This window comes from Tympanuchus pallidicinctus, unplaced genomic scaffold, assembly GCF_026119805.1.
Source record: "Tympanuchus pallidicinctus isolate F22 unplaced genomic scaffold, pur_lepc_1.0 scaffold18, whole genome shotgun sequence".
Classification (NCBI taxonomy): domain Eukaryota; kingdom Metazoa; phylum Chordata; class Aves; order Galliformes; family Phasianidae; genus Tympanuchus; species Tympanuchus pallidicinctus.
Genome location: NW_026294699.1, coordinates 5,856,826 through 5,875,074, shown reverse-complemented (window position 1 = coordinate 5,875,074; position 18,249 = coordinate 5,856,826). Strand labels below are relative to the sequence as shown.

Below are 18,249 nucleotides of genomic sequence, written 5' to 3'. Positions count from 1 at the left end.
TACCACAATGTAGTTTCTCACTTTATGCAACTGCTGAAGATTTCTAAAGTGGTTTTGATAAAAAAAAAAAACTAAGACAAGTGTCTTTGCAATGTCATTTCCTGTACCTATATCCCAGTGCACTTAATATGAGAACTCATTTGTGAAAAACAAGAGGCAGATGTGAGCAGCCTGTGTATCTTGGGTTTTTCAGGTGGGGAAATGGGAGAACAACTCACTGAGCCTGAAGTACTCTGTCTGGCCAAGGTACAGTTCTTTTGCAGACAGTGACCCAGATGATAACCACCTGAGTATTGTCACCCTGGAGGAGGCTCCCTTTGTCATCGTTGAAGATGTGGATCCTTTGATGGAAAGCTGCCAAAAAAACACTGTGCCATGTCGTAAATTTGTCAAAATTAAGTAAGTAAATCATTCCATTTTTTTTAAGTGCAAAAGATGCACCCCCATTTTCTTTATTTATTTTCCCTTATTTCTTTTGTTGTATATATTTTTTTATAATTTGCTATTTTTTCTCTTGCTTTTCATTCCATATTTCTCTTCCTCTTTCTCCCTTTCACATACAGTGTGCTTCCTTTTTAATAAGCTGGAAGGTTCTAGTTATAAGCTTGTAAGTAACATTGAATTAATTACAAGATAATCAGTTTACAGCAAATTTGAATTGAACTGGAACTAGCCCTTCTCAGTCTCATGAAAGAAGAGAGCGTATCTAAAATTGGACTGATTTAATGAGTCCTGTTTGAATTGTTTCCTGTCATATTGAAATGTGCCCACTTGAATAACTTTAATTAGTTTACAGCTCAGAAATTCCTTTTATTGAAAACAGCATCTTTATGCTTAAGTTTGGTACAGGAGAAACTACTCAGGAATAAAATACTGCTATGACAGAGAAAAGTCCTCTGCTTTCATTGCTCCAATTTTGGAGCAATTCTTAAAAATTGGTGAAACATCTGTCACTGAGTAATTACCAGTGCTTCTTCACCCCATCTGTGCTTCAGTCTTTGTATTTCTGGAATTAATATAATAACACTTTTTCATTGAATAGGTGCGAGGAGATCTAGTCAATATTTTGAAGATTTCTAGAAATTGCTCAGTGGTTCCTGAGGTCCAGAAAAATATTTTTATTTACATAATTTTATTTACATAATTACAATTACATATGTAATAATAATATTACATAAAACATCTGAATTTCTTCAAAGCCAGTAAAGTATTGCCTTGATCTCTGAGGAAACTCAGACTGAAAAGTGCTAGAGGCCATAGAGCTTTTTAGAAAAAATAGAAGGAAAAACCTTATCTAAGATCTACATGGCTGATCTCAGTTTGAGACTCTAGTTTACCTGTTGGTAAGGCTTGTCTGACCTTCCTCAGTGGTCTTGGCATCCCAAGGTAGCTGAAAGTCACTTTCTTAAACTGCAGCAAAATGTGCAGCATCCACTTTCAGTACTGAAAACTGCTGCACCTTTATTCAGCTTACAAGATGGGCAGTTCTGTAATTACTAAATTCCATGTGATCTTATGTGTCTTGAGAGTAAAAAAAAGACTTAACCTAAATTGAGGAGACATCCCTAAGTGGGGTCTGTGATGAAGTCCAGCAGGTCAGACACTGCAGCAGGAAGCATGTCAATATCTTCTTAGCTCTTGTCAAGCCACTCCAGTGTGATTAGGATGAGCTGCAACCACTGTATAAAGCATTCTATTGTTTATTTATCCAATACTTCAGAAAAACATGGTCACTCAGAAATAGGAAAAAGTGTTGTTTTACAGTGTGCTGAATCTTGCTTTTCTGGTGGTTCTTTTTCTCCCAGAAGAAAATTTTATGTGTCTCTCTTTTTGACAGCAACTCAACTAATGAGGGAACTAATGTAAAGAAGTGCTGCAAAGGATTCTGCATTGATATCTTGAAGAAGTTGTCTAAAACTGTCAAATTCACATATGACCTGTACTTGGTGACTAATGGGAAGCATGGCAAAAAAGTCAATAATGTGTGGAATGGAATGATTGGTGAAGTAAGTTCTGTTAGGTAAAAGAGCTCTTAAGTGAGAACTTAGCAACGTTTGTTTTTAATTCATTTGGGGAAACAAGGTATTCTCTACTGAGTAATGTTGGTGGTATCTTCTCTTTGTGGATCAGGTGGTTTATCATCGTGCAGTTATGGCTGTGGGGTCTCTCACTATTAACGAAGAGCGCTCTGAAGTGGTTGACTTTTCAGTGCCATTTGTTGAGACTGGGATCAGTGTCATGGTGTCACGGAGCAATGGCACAGTTTCACCATCTGCTTTTCTAGGTATGATTCTCTAACCCCTCCAGATCATTTAATTGCATTTCTGTAGAGTGGGGTAGGTTTCACCCCATCAATTTTTGAATTATGTGTTAAGAAGTTTGCATGGTATTGACAAACTTGATTAATGTGACTATTGGCACATGAATGCTGCTGGATTCAGATGCAATAATGGGAAACCAAATGACAATGATTTCCTTAAGAAAAGCTGCATTACACACTAGCATATTCTTGTTTAGCCCATAATAAATTGTTGGTGGTTTTTTTTTTAACAGTCATATTTATGAAATTATTTTAAAACCCCTTGTAGAAAAGCGTAAAAGAGAAGACTTTGTTATGACTGGAATAGATCTGACAGCTAAACTGGTAACAGATGTGTCTGACTTCTGAAAGCCATACTGCTACTGTGTTCTGACAGATTTCCTCATATCTGTTATTTCTGATGTGGGTGTTCCCTGCATATAAGAATTTTATCAATGTTAAAACATCTTCATTTATTTCTACAGTTAATATATACTACTTCCTGTAGAGATGTTATTCAAATTTTATTCAGGCAAAGTAAGGAAAAACCTAAATCCAGATTTCTATATGTTTAAGAGAGTGAGTTTATTATAGTTGAGGCCATGTGTCCATTTTGGAAAAACTGGTAGAACAGGAAATCTGTGAATCTGGTTTTTTTTTGTTTTTTTTTTTTTAATGTATTGTGTGTGTATTTCTTTTCTTTTTTGGTGTGTGAGGGTAAAACTTGAAGTTAGTGGAGTAATCCAACCTTTTTACTGCTCAGTGTTCTCCATAGCCAATCTTCTGAACTGTACACTAACAAGACATATACTACTGTTTTGTTTTTTTCACTCTATTGAAACATGAAACTAGATTCTTACTGGGGGATGTTCTTTCTGCCTTTGAGAATCAAATGAAAATGCTGAATGCATAATTCGATCTGTAATGTCACAGGAAGATCAACTTTATTATTCAATTGATTTTGTACTTGTTCAAACTTACTACTTGTTATTATAAATAGCTTTTTATTTTGCTGTTGCTTCTTTTAATCCTCCGTCTCATTACCAATCTGCTTAAATTATTAAAGAGCATTCTGCCTAAACTGTTGTTTATAGCTTGCTGTTTCAAATCAACTTGCTTTGCTCTTTGCCTTAGTTAAATTTTGACAAATTACCATTGGTGTTTCCACAGTGTTGCTTTTGATAAGAGTTTCATTAGGCTTGCTTACTTCTTTGAAGATGATGTCAATATTGAATGATAATTTCATGTGAATTCCAATTAATTCCAATTAATACATGAACTCATAGAATATTTCTTAGTAAATGTATTTGGGTCTACCTATTTGTTTCTGAAAGGATTGCTCTAGTCCTTTTAAACATTGTTATTTTGCTCGGTATTCTCTTCCAAACAAATTTCTGTAATAATTGAAAGAATTTCATAATCTGTATTTACAATATAATAAATGAAATACATTTCTTAAAATTGGAAAGAGAACAGTATGGTTTAATAATTCCCTGTTTTGTCTTGTTAGTTCACATCCAAAACATTTTCAAATGTTAAATTCATTGAATGAAGAAGTTTGGATGGAAGAACGCCTTGAGCTTCCAAAAAAAGCAAAGCATGGGTGCAGATTCTCTTGTTGTCACATCCTGTGCTTCTTGGTTCTGTTCTAGTCTGAAGATTTCTTTCTCACACTTCAGAGCTCATTCACACTTCCAGTATCTACTAAAATTAGCATATATACCCCCAAATAAATTGACCGAATAAAGAGATTACTTTGACTTAGAAAACCTTTACTGCCTGCATTATTATACTATATTGACTAAAACAGGAACTTCTTAAATGACAGAGAATTTTTGATTAAGCAAAGGTGTTATTGATGATATTTAAGAACACTGTGTTATCACATGGCAGTAACAGTCCCTTCAGATAGTTGGTGCTTATTCTGTACTTGAAACTGCTTTTAGTTTTCTGTTCTAAACTACTTTAACTTAATCATATTTGTTAGTTTTTTCACTTTTTCTGATGTTCAGTTTTCCATAGAAAGCTTTTGATTTCAGAAATTTGCTCCCAGATGAGAGCGAGACTTGCTAAAGGATGGGTTTGCTATCGGTGGAAACAACATCTTCATTAGAGGTAGATAAAGGTGAACAGAAGAAAAAAAAAAAAAAGAAACATACAATTTGCTTTGGATGGAAACATTTGGCTCTTTTCCCTACTGCTTTCTGTTGGATAGAAAATGAGAGAGGTGTACTTCTCTGAAACGCCAAACGTCTTATGTGTACGCTTAATTGCTCTTGCTCTGCAGCAATACGGTCATAATGATGGGACCATTCTGTCGATAAAAGCATACACCATAGGATAAACAGAAATGAGTTGTACACGGGATGAGCAGCGAGTCAAGCCAAGAATTTGCCTCTGTGTCAGTGAAGGCTTTGTTGAAAAGTGAAATACACAGATTTTGCATTTGAGTTGCAACTTACATTTGTGATTTAGAATACGTGAGCAATAGCAGTTCCTTTTATATTGCTGCTTGTTTATCTGCTAGCATTTTGGTTGAAACAGCTAATTTAAAGAAAGCCAGTGGGCTTGCCTAGCCCTAAGACATTGGAATTCTTGTGATGTGACTGGTTTAATGAACTGTTTCTGTTTCTCTTGTCTCTTTTGCTGCAGAGCCTTTTAGTGCTTCTGTCTGGGTGATGATGTTTGTGATGCTTCTCATTGTGTCTGCCATGGCTGTATTTATATTTGAGTACTTCAGTCCTGTAGGATATAACAGGAATTTAGCACAAGGGAGAGGTAAGCTTTGCATTTTACACAACCCTAGAGCCATCAGAAGAGTATTCATGTATTTACCATCCGTTGCCCTCCATCTTTTAAAATAAACATAACATAAAGCAGTAAAAGCAGTCGTGAAGCTTTTCATTTAAAATGTGATTTTGTGGTGGGGTTACATTCTAATTCATTGCAATAAAGACACGGAACAGTGTTATTAAAAGCAGTTATATTCAGGCAATGTTTGGTTAGTATACTGTAACAGCTGAACTGTCAGCTTAAAAGAACTTGGAATAAACTCTATGGACTCCTGACTTATGAATTCATAGCTAGTTCAGAGATAATGATCTAAAATGATGTAATTTGTTGCGCAAGCTGGAAAAGTAGCTGTTAGCTTGTATATAGTTTTATATAGTCCCTATAAAAAGGTATAGTTCTCTTGTGAACTCAGCCTTGAAATGAGCCAGTGGCAAGAGAGCATAATTTCTTACTGTGATGCATCCTTGGCTAGAGAAAGTTAGTTTTCAAAATATACTGGCAAAATAAATGAGATACAGAACATGATTTTCTTGATGAAGTTGTATAATATCAGCACTGGCCTGAGAATGAGGATTTCATGTACTGTGGTAGCCTCATCCTCCCCTTCACTTTCAGTTCAGAATGTGAGCTGTTTTTAATTTCTAAATCATTGTCACCTCACTTTATAGCAAGTAATCTCCCAGCTTGGTGAATGTAATCCTAGAGACTGTGACTAGCCAATGGCTTCTTCCAGTTTGTGATTGGTTTGCTTCTTGAACAAGGAGTTTGCTGTAATATTCAGATGATGTTATAGTTTCGATAAGATGGTACGTTTGTAACCTATGTCCAAAATAAACACTATGTTTAGGAAGGGGAAATTAAAGGTTTGTAGAGATACTGGGGATCTGCAGGCAGGGTTGTTCTTTGTCACCTCATCTGCCAGAATTAAATATAGTGGCCAGAAATTCATAGTGTAGCACTGCACCATTCTAGCAGCTCCTAGAGGCTTGCCACAAATCCAGTTGCCATTCATTTGAAATATGGAGAGCTTAAAATCAATGGGAGTCTTTAAGTATATTACTCCCTTTCCTACCTGTTTTCATCAAGCAGAAGCTCAATGGCACTACACTCTTAAGTAACATAAAAAGAACTTTAGACTGTTTTCTTCCCATATACTTTCCTTACCATTGCTGCTCAGAAAATACATCTGTTAAACAGCTCAATTTTAAATGGCCCTATAAGGTAGTTTTACAAACCAATGGCTGGCTCCATTACATTCATTTTACTGCAGTCTAACTTAGCAATGCAGCAAAAAGAGGATAATCTAAGAAGTGCTTAATTGTATTGTGAAAATTGCTCTAAAATACATTTCTACTGAAATGATGACATGCACTGAGTATACCCACTTTGGGCTTTATTTGTTTAATAATAATTAAATTATTGGAGGTGTCTGCATTGTACTAATCTAAAGCTGGATATGAGGATAGAAAAGTGGTCAAATATTTTTCTAACATTTATAGACATATGTGTAATTACAATGTAGAATACCGATGATAAATCCTGTGATTCCATTGGGAGGACTATAAATATGTATTTAAATATTTTAACCATGTCTTGATTAGTACATTTTGTTATGCAGGGTATCTTACCACAACATAATATAATTGCAACTAAAACTATTACTCTTTGCAATTATAGATCCCCATGGACCATCCTTCACCATTGGAAAGGCAGTATGGTTACTCTGGGGCTTGGTATTCAACAACTCCGTGCCTGTGCAAAACCCCAAAGGGACAACCAGTAAAATTATGGTGTCAGTTTGGGCCTTCTTTGCTGTCATTTTCCTGGCTAGTTATACTGCCAACTTAGCTGCATTTATGATTCAAGAGGAGTTTGTTGACCAAGTGACAGGACTGAGCGATAAAAAGGTAGGTCTTCTGCCTTAAAAGGCATTAATGTCTATTCTTCATAATCCATCTACAAATTTGTACTTTGTACTAAAAAAACTGAGCAAGATAATCAGTTGGAACTGTATTACTTCTTTCTGAGTTAAAAACTCAAAGCATGAAAATATCTGACTGATTTCAAAGTCTTTGTATTGCCTTTTCCAAAGTAACTGCATTAATTAAAAGTACATTTATTTTTTGATGGAAATCAATTCTTGTTAGATTAAATGTGATGCCTCACCACCCTATAAAAGCTTGAAAAAAAAGCAGATAAATCAGCTTGAACGCATGGAAGACATTTGAAATGATTTAAACATCTCTGTGTAGAATGTTAATAGTTTATTCATTGACAAAATATTCATAAAACCAGTAACTATTCAGTTATTATCTGAAAAGAGTCAGTGCTCTTGGAAAAAAAGTCTTTTTGATTTTCATATAGCATGAATGAAAGTCCAGATTTAGAGTGACACCAGCATAGGCAAAGAGAAACATTAGCAATCCATATAAGTTCGCTGTAGACATTTGAATATATTTCTGGTATAAAATGGATAGAGTGAAGTTGAGATATTACCTGGAATAAGCAACATGATATTGAATGTGGAAGTGGCTTTCCTGGATTCAAGAATTTCTTGTGAGACTTTGATTCTGCACTGGAGAATTGCAGATAAGTTGTAGATAAATGACAGCTCATTTAAGCTCTCCTAAAGTTTCACACAAATTGACAAATAATAAACATACTTATTTTTCACATTTTTCTAGCTTGACTGAGTTTTCTTCCACAGAAAGTATATACAAGCTCTTTGAACTTGAATTTTTCATCAATTGTCTCATAAACCAGAGCAATTATTTATTTGTTGTTTAATTTGAGTGACTGTTTTGTAGTACAACTGCACAAGGGGTTGAAGTCCATTTACAAAAGTATTGCTGTGAAGGATATGCACAAAGCACATAAAGGGCACACCGTTGTCAAGTCTCTGCCCAGTTGTTTTAAAATGAAACTAAATATTGACATTGAGAAGTAATATTTCAGCAGAGTCTACCAGAAGGGAGAACTTCACAAGGGATTTATATCAAAGGACAGAAAATAAAAGAAATTGTTATTAAAAAGAAACAGTTCAGATGACTCACACCTGTTTACTGATTTAATGGTTCTCAATGACTGGCCTTTGAGTGATCTGAATTATCAAAGTGGGACTTGCAAGCATGGCTAGGGAGAAAACGGATAAAAGGAAACAACAGAAAAAACAACTGTGGAAAAACAAGCAGAACCCTTGAAAGAGTATGAATAGAAGCACCTCTATTTAAAGATAATATATTTAGCAAGCGATAGCTAAAAGATTTTCTCCTCTCGCAGATTAAAAACACAGATTTAAAACATCCTTTGTCCTGTTTCTGATGAAATAGTGTTTTCCTGGGAAGTTCTATTTGGGCAGGATTTAGCTTCCACCTGGCACCATGCTGGTGTTCAGGTCTACCAACACACTGCTGTCTTCCCTCTGCCCCAACTTGTGCTGAGCGCCCTCTTACCTGTGGGCTGGGAAAGTCTCTGTATTTGTTCTGTAGCCATTGACTAACAATTTATTTTTAGATGTTAAATAATCTTTATTGGTGTCATTTTTTCTGTTCTCTCTACTAAATGAGATCTTATTTCTACCAAAAAAAAAAAAAAGAAAAAGCAAAGAAAAAACACTTGAATCAGAAAATAACATCGACTCATGTGCAGATTATTTATTTGTTATTTAAGATTAAATTTTATTTTACAGTTCTTCAAATCCTGCCTGAAACATACAGAGATATATCAGGGGGTGCTTTACCTTTTCTGATTAAATTAGTTAAACAAGCGAGAAACCCACTAAAGAAAAAACCTATTTAAAATGTTCTTCTCACGCACAAGTTTTGCTTCTCTACAAGCTTGAGCTTTGTCAAATTTTCAAAATTTGAATAATTAGGAGTAATTAATGGGTATATAATATACTTACTTCCATAACTGAAAATATATAATATTTTACTCTTGTCTTTGCATTGTTTTTGTAATATCATTAGCAGTGGAACAGTTCAGGAAAACTCTGACCCTTGCTGCAAACCGAGCTGTCCCAGGCAAACGCTGGTGTGAAGAGACAGGATTGCATATGAGTAAAATTAATTAGTAACATCTAGAAGTTCACCAAATTCTGGTTAAGTTGGCAAATTTCAATATAGAAAAATAGCCAGAGACCTGAGTAATTGTACTGGCTGAGCATAATTTTAATCCTTAAACCTAAAGATTCCTTTCCTATCTGTGTTATTTGAATTCGCCTTCATTAACTTGTGAGTGGTTGGGAAATTGGTTTCGTTATTCTTCCACTTTCCTCTTTTTCTTACTTCCATAACTGAAAAGTCATGCTCCTTTGTCAGTGCTGTCAAGCAATAAATCATTCCCAATCAGAGCTTCAGGAGTTTCTCAATACTTCATAACTGACAGATAATAGAGAAGTCAGGAGAATAAGTATCTCTGAGCAGTCACTCCGACAGTCAGCATTAAGTAACTTCCACCCCAGGAATGCGTTTACACCAGCATCCAACCCCTGGTTTTGCTGAACACAGCAACATGCTGCTTACCTTTCTTGGCTTTAAGACCTCTTGATTAAACTGTCATCCTTCATAATGTCGCTAATAAACTTCTGAGTGCTGTGTCATCTGCGTGTCACCCAGAAATACATGGCACAGCATGTACTGGAGTTACTGGGAGTGGGTGTTCATAAACTCAAATGATTTAGAAGATGAGAGGAAAATTATGTTTTGACATTTTTGTATATGTAAAAGATTTCTAAAAGCTTTGTGTTCATAAAAAGGTATAGAAAACGAGTCCAAAAGTATCCATTGAAGCTTGGCTCTCATAGCACTTGCTACTTTTGAGGCCATTTATACCTTTTCATCTGAAGAGAGATAAAATCATTAAGAGAAAGTAGGAAGCATTGGACAGAATTGTCTTGCAAAGCCTTTATCTGCTGTGGTTCCTCCAAAATGCCCCATATGCATGTGGTCATGGGGATTCTCTTCCACCTTAATAAGGAGCCTTCATGATGCCATTTACAGATTCCTTAATTTTTAGGATTCACAATGTTCTTGGAATATTACCTTTACTTTTTTTGCGAGGTAAGACAGCACAAGCTCTCTAGTTACTTAGAGAGATCCTTGTGTCATAACAGAGCAGGGTGAGATCAAAAGGCAGTATGGCTGATGAAATAGTAGGGCAACCATTTTACCCCAGCCCATCTCTCCTCTTTGATGTTATACCCTTCAGTGCCTTTTGAGACTTGTTGGAGGTAGATATTGAATGGTGATTATAATAATTTGGAGTTACTAAACATAGCAGCTACATTTTTCAAAGACCAGAAAGCAAATTGTTAGAATAAATCAGAATTCAAATGTGGGTTATTTTTTTCCTATCTCCATCTATGACTTCCACTAAAATCCCTGTTAGCAGAGGGAGAATATTTACTATTTTCTACTATTTTAATAAGTTTTCTGCTGTTCCTTAAAATAGTCCTGAAAAAAACAAAGCTAACAACTGCTCCAAATAGCAACGTTTTCAGACAGACGTGCATATCATCAAATTAAGTCCATATTAAACATTTGTGAAAGATCACTTTACTGCCTAATGAAATTGTCAGTTTTCCGTAGGCATATAGGAAAAACAAACTAAAAGCACTGTTTTTCCTAAGCTTGGGCATCCTTTTGGAGGTTCCCAGAGCAGTAGGATTGGGGTTTGGTTACCATGTGCTACAGATCGAGCAGCAAGCAGAGCACGGAGAATGAATTGTTTTGTCTTCTGAATAATAGTTGATACCTCTGCTGTTATGATTCAAGCAGGGGGCTTGTGCATTAAATTTAAGGATTTTATTACCAACTTTAAAAAGAAAAAAATTAACATTTCAGAAAATGTCTAGGAAGAAAATTGCTTCCTAACAGACATGATACATTTTAATTCCCACTATGGGGTTTTAGGGAAAATGAGTACATCTGTAGATTCAGTGCTTTTTTCTTTCTTTTATGCCTACCACACCACGCAGATCTCTGCTGAATCATAGAGCCTAGGACACGTCAGTTCTCTAAATACATGTTTAAAATTACTGATTAGAAATCTATGCACCTTAGATAAGAGTACAGCATTAGTAAAAATGTTTTAAACTCTGTTTTCCCATTTACACGTAATCAGGCAGCAGTGCCACACAATCACTTCCACAGAAATATCTCGTTACCATTCAATGTTTTTGGTTAAGTGCCTTGTGGCAAGAAATTCCAGTCAGTGGAGGATGTTTGGAACTATTCATTTCTGACTTTTCTATATGCAAATTCCATATACAAATTATTTAATCAGTTGAATTACTTGTTATCCTTATGATGTTAAAATGAACTAGCACTTTTTATTAATCTGTGCTTTCCTGCAGAAATATTGTTATGTGAATGTTCAGTTTGGGATGGAAAACTGCAACCATTCCTGTGGGAGGAAACTGGCCAACAACTTTAACCCACCTGAATGTTCTTGAAAAGTGGGACTATTCAAACCAAAACTCCATTTGTAAATCATCAAGGTGTTCCACTATGATCTTCCTGTTCCCAAATCCCTCATGTTATACCCCAGGATTAGGAACCAAGCTTGCAAAATGCTCGCTACCGTTGAATTTCCATAAATACCAATCGTGTCAACAGCAGCAATTTTTACAGGTCTTGAAATTGATGTCGATTTTTGATATTTTTTTTTCTCATCCAGTTTTATTAATTTGAAAATTTGAATCAGATATTAGGAGTTATTGGAAGGCATCTCACTGTTTCAGGGATTTAATTAATTATATGAACATTTAAATAAAGATAATAGCAGACTACAGATGTATCAGTAGAATCTCTAGACATAAATTTAAAAGCAGGATTTGCCTCAGTGCCACATAGTGAACACAAAAAGGAGAAAGCAAATACAGTCTAAGAACCATGACTGGTACATAGTGTAATTTTAGTGCATAGGTCAATTAGTATGTGCAAGGTAGTAGCAAAGTAATAATTTAAACAGTATAGCTGTGAAATGGGAAAATGAGAAAAGTAAGACATTCGTTAGCTAGATGAATAGAGAAAAATAAAGTTCCTTTCTTTATGCTTTGTCAAAATATGCTTAATTAAAATGAAGCATTTAATTGTAGTTCTTTAACAAGAAAATATTGTTGCAGCCATAATTTCACAGTCAGGGTTTGATGGAATGGAAAATACTCCCACTTTTTGTATAACTCTGTATTTTCTTTCCAAATTGGCACTGGATACTGAAAATTCTTAACGCCCTGAGACCAAACTTCAAAAAGAGGAGCATTACATACGTAGCCCAAAGGAAGCCGCAGCTGTATAAATATTAGCTTCTCTTGCAGCACAGGATTTGTAGATTGCTCTTTAACTTCTGCAGCAAAAACAGAGTGCATTTTACCATGGAATTTATGGGTGACTGCTTTTATCAGTGCTTAATTGAATTCCCTTACTAGCCAATAGTTCCTCTAATTTGAATGGCATTTCAAAATTTCTTTCTTAGAGAAACATTTTAACAATTCTAAAGTGTCACGTGGTGCTTAATGGGAGATATTGAAAGATGTATATGTACATAATTTTCAGGTCTCGTAGCAAGTGTTGGAGTGAGATTATTTTACACTTGTGTGTGCCCTGAGCTATTGTTAATCCTGTTGAGTAGTCCCTGGCTTGCCTGTCTGTGTTGATGCAATAGTGATAACAGAGGGTAAAACTGTAGAATAACATCTATTTACCCTTGAGCAAATGGTATGTAGGAATAAACTGCATCTAGGATTATAGGTGTGAAAGCTCCAGAGACACTTTGCCTATCAAGTGATGTAGCTGCTGAAGCCTTGGGGAAGATGCAAGAACTGTTCTTCCCCCTGAATCACAGGGGTAAGAGGGAAGTCATCCCTCACACTTTCCTTCCCTGCGCACCGCATCACCTCTGGAACAGAGTGTTAGGCTCTGTTTGGGATGTGAAAATGATCCTTTTCCCTTGGCAACCCACTATGTCTCCGCTGAGATGAAGGTGTGAAATGACTATCAACTACAACTGTTATATACCAGAGTGTCTGCCTGGAGTTTGGGTTCTCTGAGGACACATTGGCAGATGGGGAACATCTTCCAGAATCTCTCTGTTCCAGTTTCTGTGGTTCTTCCATATCTCAATGCACGGAAGAAAGTCTTATCAAAGTGGCACATCTGAGCTGTTTTTAATTGGCACGTAGATGTTTCTGTGTAGTTCACCCAGTGTGAAGACAGTTTCTGATATAATAGAGCTGAGTGTGAACCCCATGCATTTGCCTAGAATAAATTTGAGACATCCTATGCAAGATTTTTATTTTCTACCTGAAATTACCCTGGTAGTTATTTCTTGCTAAAGTTACCAGAGGTACCTATTTTGAGTGCCTGAAAGATCCTGATTTTCCTTTTTTCTCTGTAGTTTCAAAGGCCACATGATTATTCACCTCCTTTTCGATTTGGAACTGTCCCAAATGGCAGCACAGAAAGGAATATCAGAAACAACTACCCTGATATGCACCTCTACATGACAAAATATAATCAAAAAGGAGTTGAAGATGCCTTGGTCAGCTTGAAAACTGGGTAAGCTTCTTCCATGGGTTTTAAGGAATTTGCAGACTACAAAAGCTGAAAAATATTGATCTGTACTTACAGTGATACTGAACAGTGATCTCAGGCATGTGTGTAATTCATGGCTTTTTTTTTCTCCCAACCACAGTGTACTGATTTCAGAAAAGAAAATGAGTACCCATGATTTGTATGACTACTTTTAAATTGTGTGTATGCTTTGATGCCAATATACTATAGATTCAAAGTGCAAAAAAAGTATTATTCAAATTTAAATAGAGGAGCTACAGCAACACCTGCATTTGGGATGTGCTCAAAACAGATGACTATTTGTATAGCCCTGGTGTATCTTTTCAGGACTGATCCATAGGAATGTGTTTTCAGAGGGCACATTTCTGACTGAGCTTGTTAGTCTGCTGAGTGTGCAACAACCTGAGATTTCTTTTCATCTTTCCATCCTTTCTGTCATTCTTTGGCCCTATATATTTGCTGTCAGATCTGAGGTCTTGGCTTTGATCTCCACATGATGGAGACCAGATAATATAGTCCCATATGTAATCTAATCTTGGTTCCGATAATGTTGGCAAACTAGCCCACTCTACTTGGCTGGTCAAGAAGACTGAATTTTCATTTTAATTCTGAAAAGGTTTGAATGCAACTCACTACTTGTGTCTGGATGAGAGCAGTATGCTAGCTTAGGTAATCTTTTCTAAACATACAGGCTTGATAATAGCCTGCGTATTTCTTTTAATGATACTGGATTAAAGAATTTATCTAGATACATTTATATTGTTTTTTTTTTTAAATGACAAGACTAAGTTGCCAACAGCAGATAAGTATATCTGCTCCCGTGACTGCTTGGTGTCTCAACTATTATTTACAGTAGCACAGGAAACATTTCTTCCTGTACTAAATTAGCTGTTACTTTTGGTCCTTATTGTGAGAACTGTCCTTTTAATTTCTACTCTCCTTCCCCCAAACATGTTGTAGATTGTAATATATTTCTTCTGTGGGGAGAAAAAAAAAAAAAATTGAACTCATTAAACCTTTCTGAGGTTTTCTTCCTTAAAAAGTTATCCTTTCCATGGATTTCTTTTCCACAGTCTCCATGTAACCAACTGGACTCCTTATATTACCATTTCTATAGGTGTTCTCAAATGGCATTTCTCAAGCACAGTTTGTTCTAAAATAAACACATAACTTAAGGTGCACTTGACCTCACCCAAGATACTGCAAACTGGGGACAGAGTCAAGCCCATGCAAATTTTATTTCCTAGGAGACATCTGCATTGTGCACTGCATATACTGAGCTGAATGCTACTGTTCCTGCTGTCAGTTTTTGAATAGGCAGCTCTCCCTAAATTCAACCATTTCTTGAGCTCATTTAGAAGGGATGGTTTATTTATGGGATATATGTTCCTTGTACTTTTCATCTGTCATTTGTGGTACTGGAAACCTTGAAAAGTCACTTTTAGCTTTAAAATAAGGCCACCTGACAGACACTGAAGCAAGAAAAGAGGGAGCTGCCTGGCTACAGGGAGTTCAGGACATTCACTAAAACTGGGGCTGGCTGCTCCTCTGCCAGCTGCTGCTCTTCCTCAAATTCTTTAGTGTTTATGACAGTATAAACTATCCATACATTTCTATTTAATAGATTTTATTTCAACTGGAGTCTCTTCCCTCTTCTAAGTAACTTCTTAGAGCAGGCACCCCAAGGTGCCTACCTTGCTCCCTCTGGCTGACATTTCTCTAGCAAGTGGTTCCAATAAGCTGCCATGTGTGATGTTTTCACAGTATCACAGAATGGCCAGGGTTGGAATGGACCTCAAGGATCATGAAGCTCCAACCTCCCTGCCACATGCAGGGCCACCAACCTCCACATTTAATACTAGACCAGGCTGCCCAGGGCTCCATCCAATCTGGCACTGAACACCTCTAGGGATAAGTTTTCTGGATCATTGTAAGCAACTCTTAGATAATTGCTGCACTCCTTTGTATTTTTTCTGATAGAACCTACAGGAGGATTAAACAGCACATTGACAGATGCTGGGAAGTGTCTCTTTGGCTGAGCTTATACCACAATTTTGGACATTTCAGCAGGAGAGTGGTGTCAAATAGGCTTACATATTTCCCCACTGCAGTTTCTGCCACGCAAAAACTGTAGAAACCCCCAGTGAATGTGCTAACTGTGGGCAATAAGCTCAGATACAGATCAGACAGCATGACTTTATATTTTTTTTGCCTTTTGGTGACCAAACCAATCTGCCTGTGTGATCATCCTGTCACTTGCACCTTTGCCCCACTTGGCTTTTCCATTTTGCCAAGAAATTTGGTGAGGATGTGATGGCAGTTCCTATGGCTGGCACCTCAGCTCTGCGGAGCTAAAAGTGTCCTAGGTGAAAACAATGAGCCTGTCTAATAGTAGACTGTATTAGTTTGCATTCCTTGTTCAAGAAAAGACATGAAGAGACATGTGTCAGAATATCACTACTGCCTGCCTCTTCTCTTTGTCCAGGCTTATGTTCTTCAAAAACAGCATTTTTCCCTTTTCTTTCTCAGTATACATAGCTGTTTCCTCATTTTTGACATTTCCCCAACTTCTGCCTTTCCCCATCATGATTTTTTTTAACCAGATTGCAGATTGTTTCACGCTTTCATGTGAAGTTTGCCTTCATCCCTTCTCTACATTAGATCAAGCTGACTTTTTCCCTACTTCACTTAAGCCTATGAGTGTGAATACTTTGTGCCCCAAGGAGCCATGTCACCACTGCTCTTCTGAGGATGACATCTCTCCTTTCACAAACTGCTTCTTTTTCCCAGCAAATACACCTTTTCTGTTTTCTTCTTCAGTATGTATGAGTTCTGATTACTGCTATTTCATTTGTTTTCATCTTTATCTCTTGTCAGAGCTATCCTTTTATCTGTTTTTCTCTTCTCGTCAGCATCACTGGTAGCATACAAAAAGCAATTTTTCTTCCATATCATGCAGCCTGCTGCTTCTGCACAGCTTATTGAAGATGAACTATTTGGTAATTATAGAGTCATAGACCACAGACCTGGTAAGGACTTGCAAAGATTGTTTGCTTGATGTTGTCTGCTGCAAGTCAAAATAAACAGTGCCGGTGTTCCTCTGGAAGAATTCTGTATCTGTTGTAATCCTTTGCTGTGGGTTGTATCTACTCAGAGTTGTTGAGTTTGCATGTAGTACTTCCCCATGTATGAATGTTCTGCTGCAGTAAAACTCTCAAGGGAAGTGCAATGGCCATACACTCAAAGTGATTTCAGTGTTCTCACCCTTGCCTTGGCACATTGACACTGGTGCACTGACTAGAATTTAGCTGCTAATGGCTGAAATGACAAAATTTCATTGGTAGATTATTTTGCTGTGGTAGAGATAAAATGGGAAGCTTTCATTATCTGTTTGCCAACACTGATGAATCCATCTAATTTTTTCTTTATTTCCTTAATTCTCCTGGAAATTAGACTGCAGCGTATATCTTGTTTCAAGCGAAGTGATGGCCTCTCTAACTGGTGCTGTGTTCTGAGAGCGTATCGATGTGAGGACTTTCTTTCAGCTTCACTGCAAAAAGCTGTCAGTATAACTCGTTTCAGGAAAATTGCAGTAATGAATCCCTTGTGTTCCACGGGCAGGCAGTCTCTTGCTATACAGCTGCAGACCCCTTCGCTGTCGTTAATGTTTTCCAGTTTTTATTTGTGGCCACAGCTGTGACTATATACTCAAGGATTTGATGCTAAAGTTTCCTTAGGTTTCCATCTGCCTTCCTGTTAATGACTGCAATGTTTGCTGATTTATATAATCAAGGTTAGTGCCTTATTCTCTCATTGTCTGTGGCATACTGGCAGTAACACAAAGCTTTCCATAAAGAATGCCATGGTGACAGCAATTCTGCAGGGTTCTTGGCAGGTATGGCCTTACATACAGAGGATTATCAAACTTGAACAGTCCAAAGAAGATATTTCTGACCTACAGATGTGCCCTGAGCTGTTAGCTGCTTTGATAGGAACAGGTGAGTTGTCTGTTCCTTTCCTCAACGTTTTTAATGACATTGTTATTATGATGCTAGAAGAAACACCTGAAAGCAGCTAATCCAACAGTGTGAGTGGCACGAGAAGTTCTTCCCCTAACTCCTACAAACATTCTCATCTGAAACAGCAATTTAAAACAAAATTTTTTAAGCATGCAGTTTTTCTAAGCAGAGAAAGTGCAAGAGAAAACCCCCGGAAGGCTCTGATGTCCTTTTAGCCCTCAGTCCCTAAGCTTATTGGCCTGAATTGGATTTTTGTTGTGTTTATAATGCTTATAAATTGTGTCCAGTTCACAGCTCTGCACACTGTTCTTCACTAAACAGATACAGGCTGGTCAGAGGCTGTGCTGGCAGCTTCCACAGTGTGTTGCAGGCACAACCAGGAGGCAAACATCTCCATTTCTGTCAGCTGGAACACAGTTCAGATTGTGCCCAGCAGGTCTTTCTCTTAATTGCATCTGCCAATTAAAGTGGTGGTGTACCTAAAATAAAAATAAAAAAAAACCCTTGTATTTTGGGTAGCCAGCTGACATCTTCTCTTGGATGCAAGCCCAAGCTTTTTTTCCCA

At 36.9% G+C, this 18,249-nt stretch overlaps 1 protein-coding gene across 5 annotated transcripts in view; it reads left to right on the top strand.

The window, feature by feature from the left end:
• Window positions 1-18,249, top strand: part of GRIN2A (glutamate ionotropic receptor NMDA type subunit 2A) — a 161,432-nt gene that overhangs the window by 110,264 nt on the left and 32,919 nt on the right. For all 5 annotated transcript variants that reach the window (XM_052680127.1, XM_052680126.1, XM_052680125.1 and 2 more), the window contains 6 exons: window positions 194-399; window positions 1,838-2,006; window positions 2,131-2,284; window positions 4,952-5,077; window positions 6,770-6,999; window positions 13,490-13,650. In XM_052680127.1, the coding sequence (XP_052536087.1) occupies window positions 194-399; window positions 1,838-2,006; window positions 2,131-2,284; window positions 4,952-5,077; window positions 6,770-6,999; window positions 13,490-13,650 (1,046 nt within the window). The remainder of the gene's footprint in view (window positions 1-193; window positions 400-1,837; window positions 2,007-2,130; window positions 2,285-4,951; window positions 5,078-6,769; window positions 7,000-13,489; window positions 13,651-18,249) is intronic.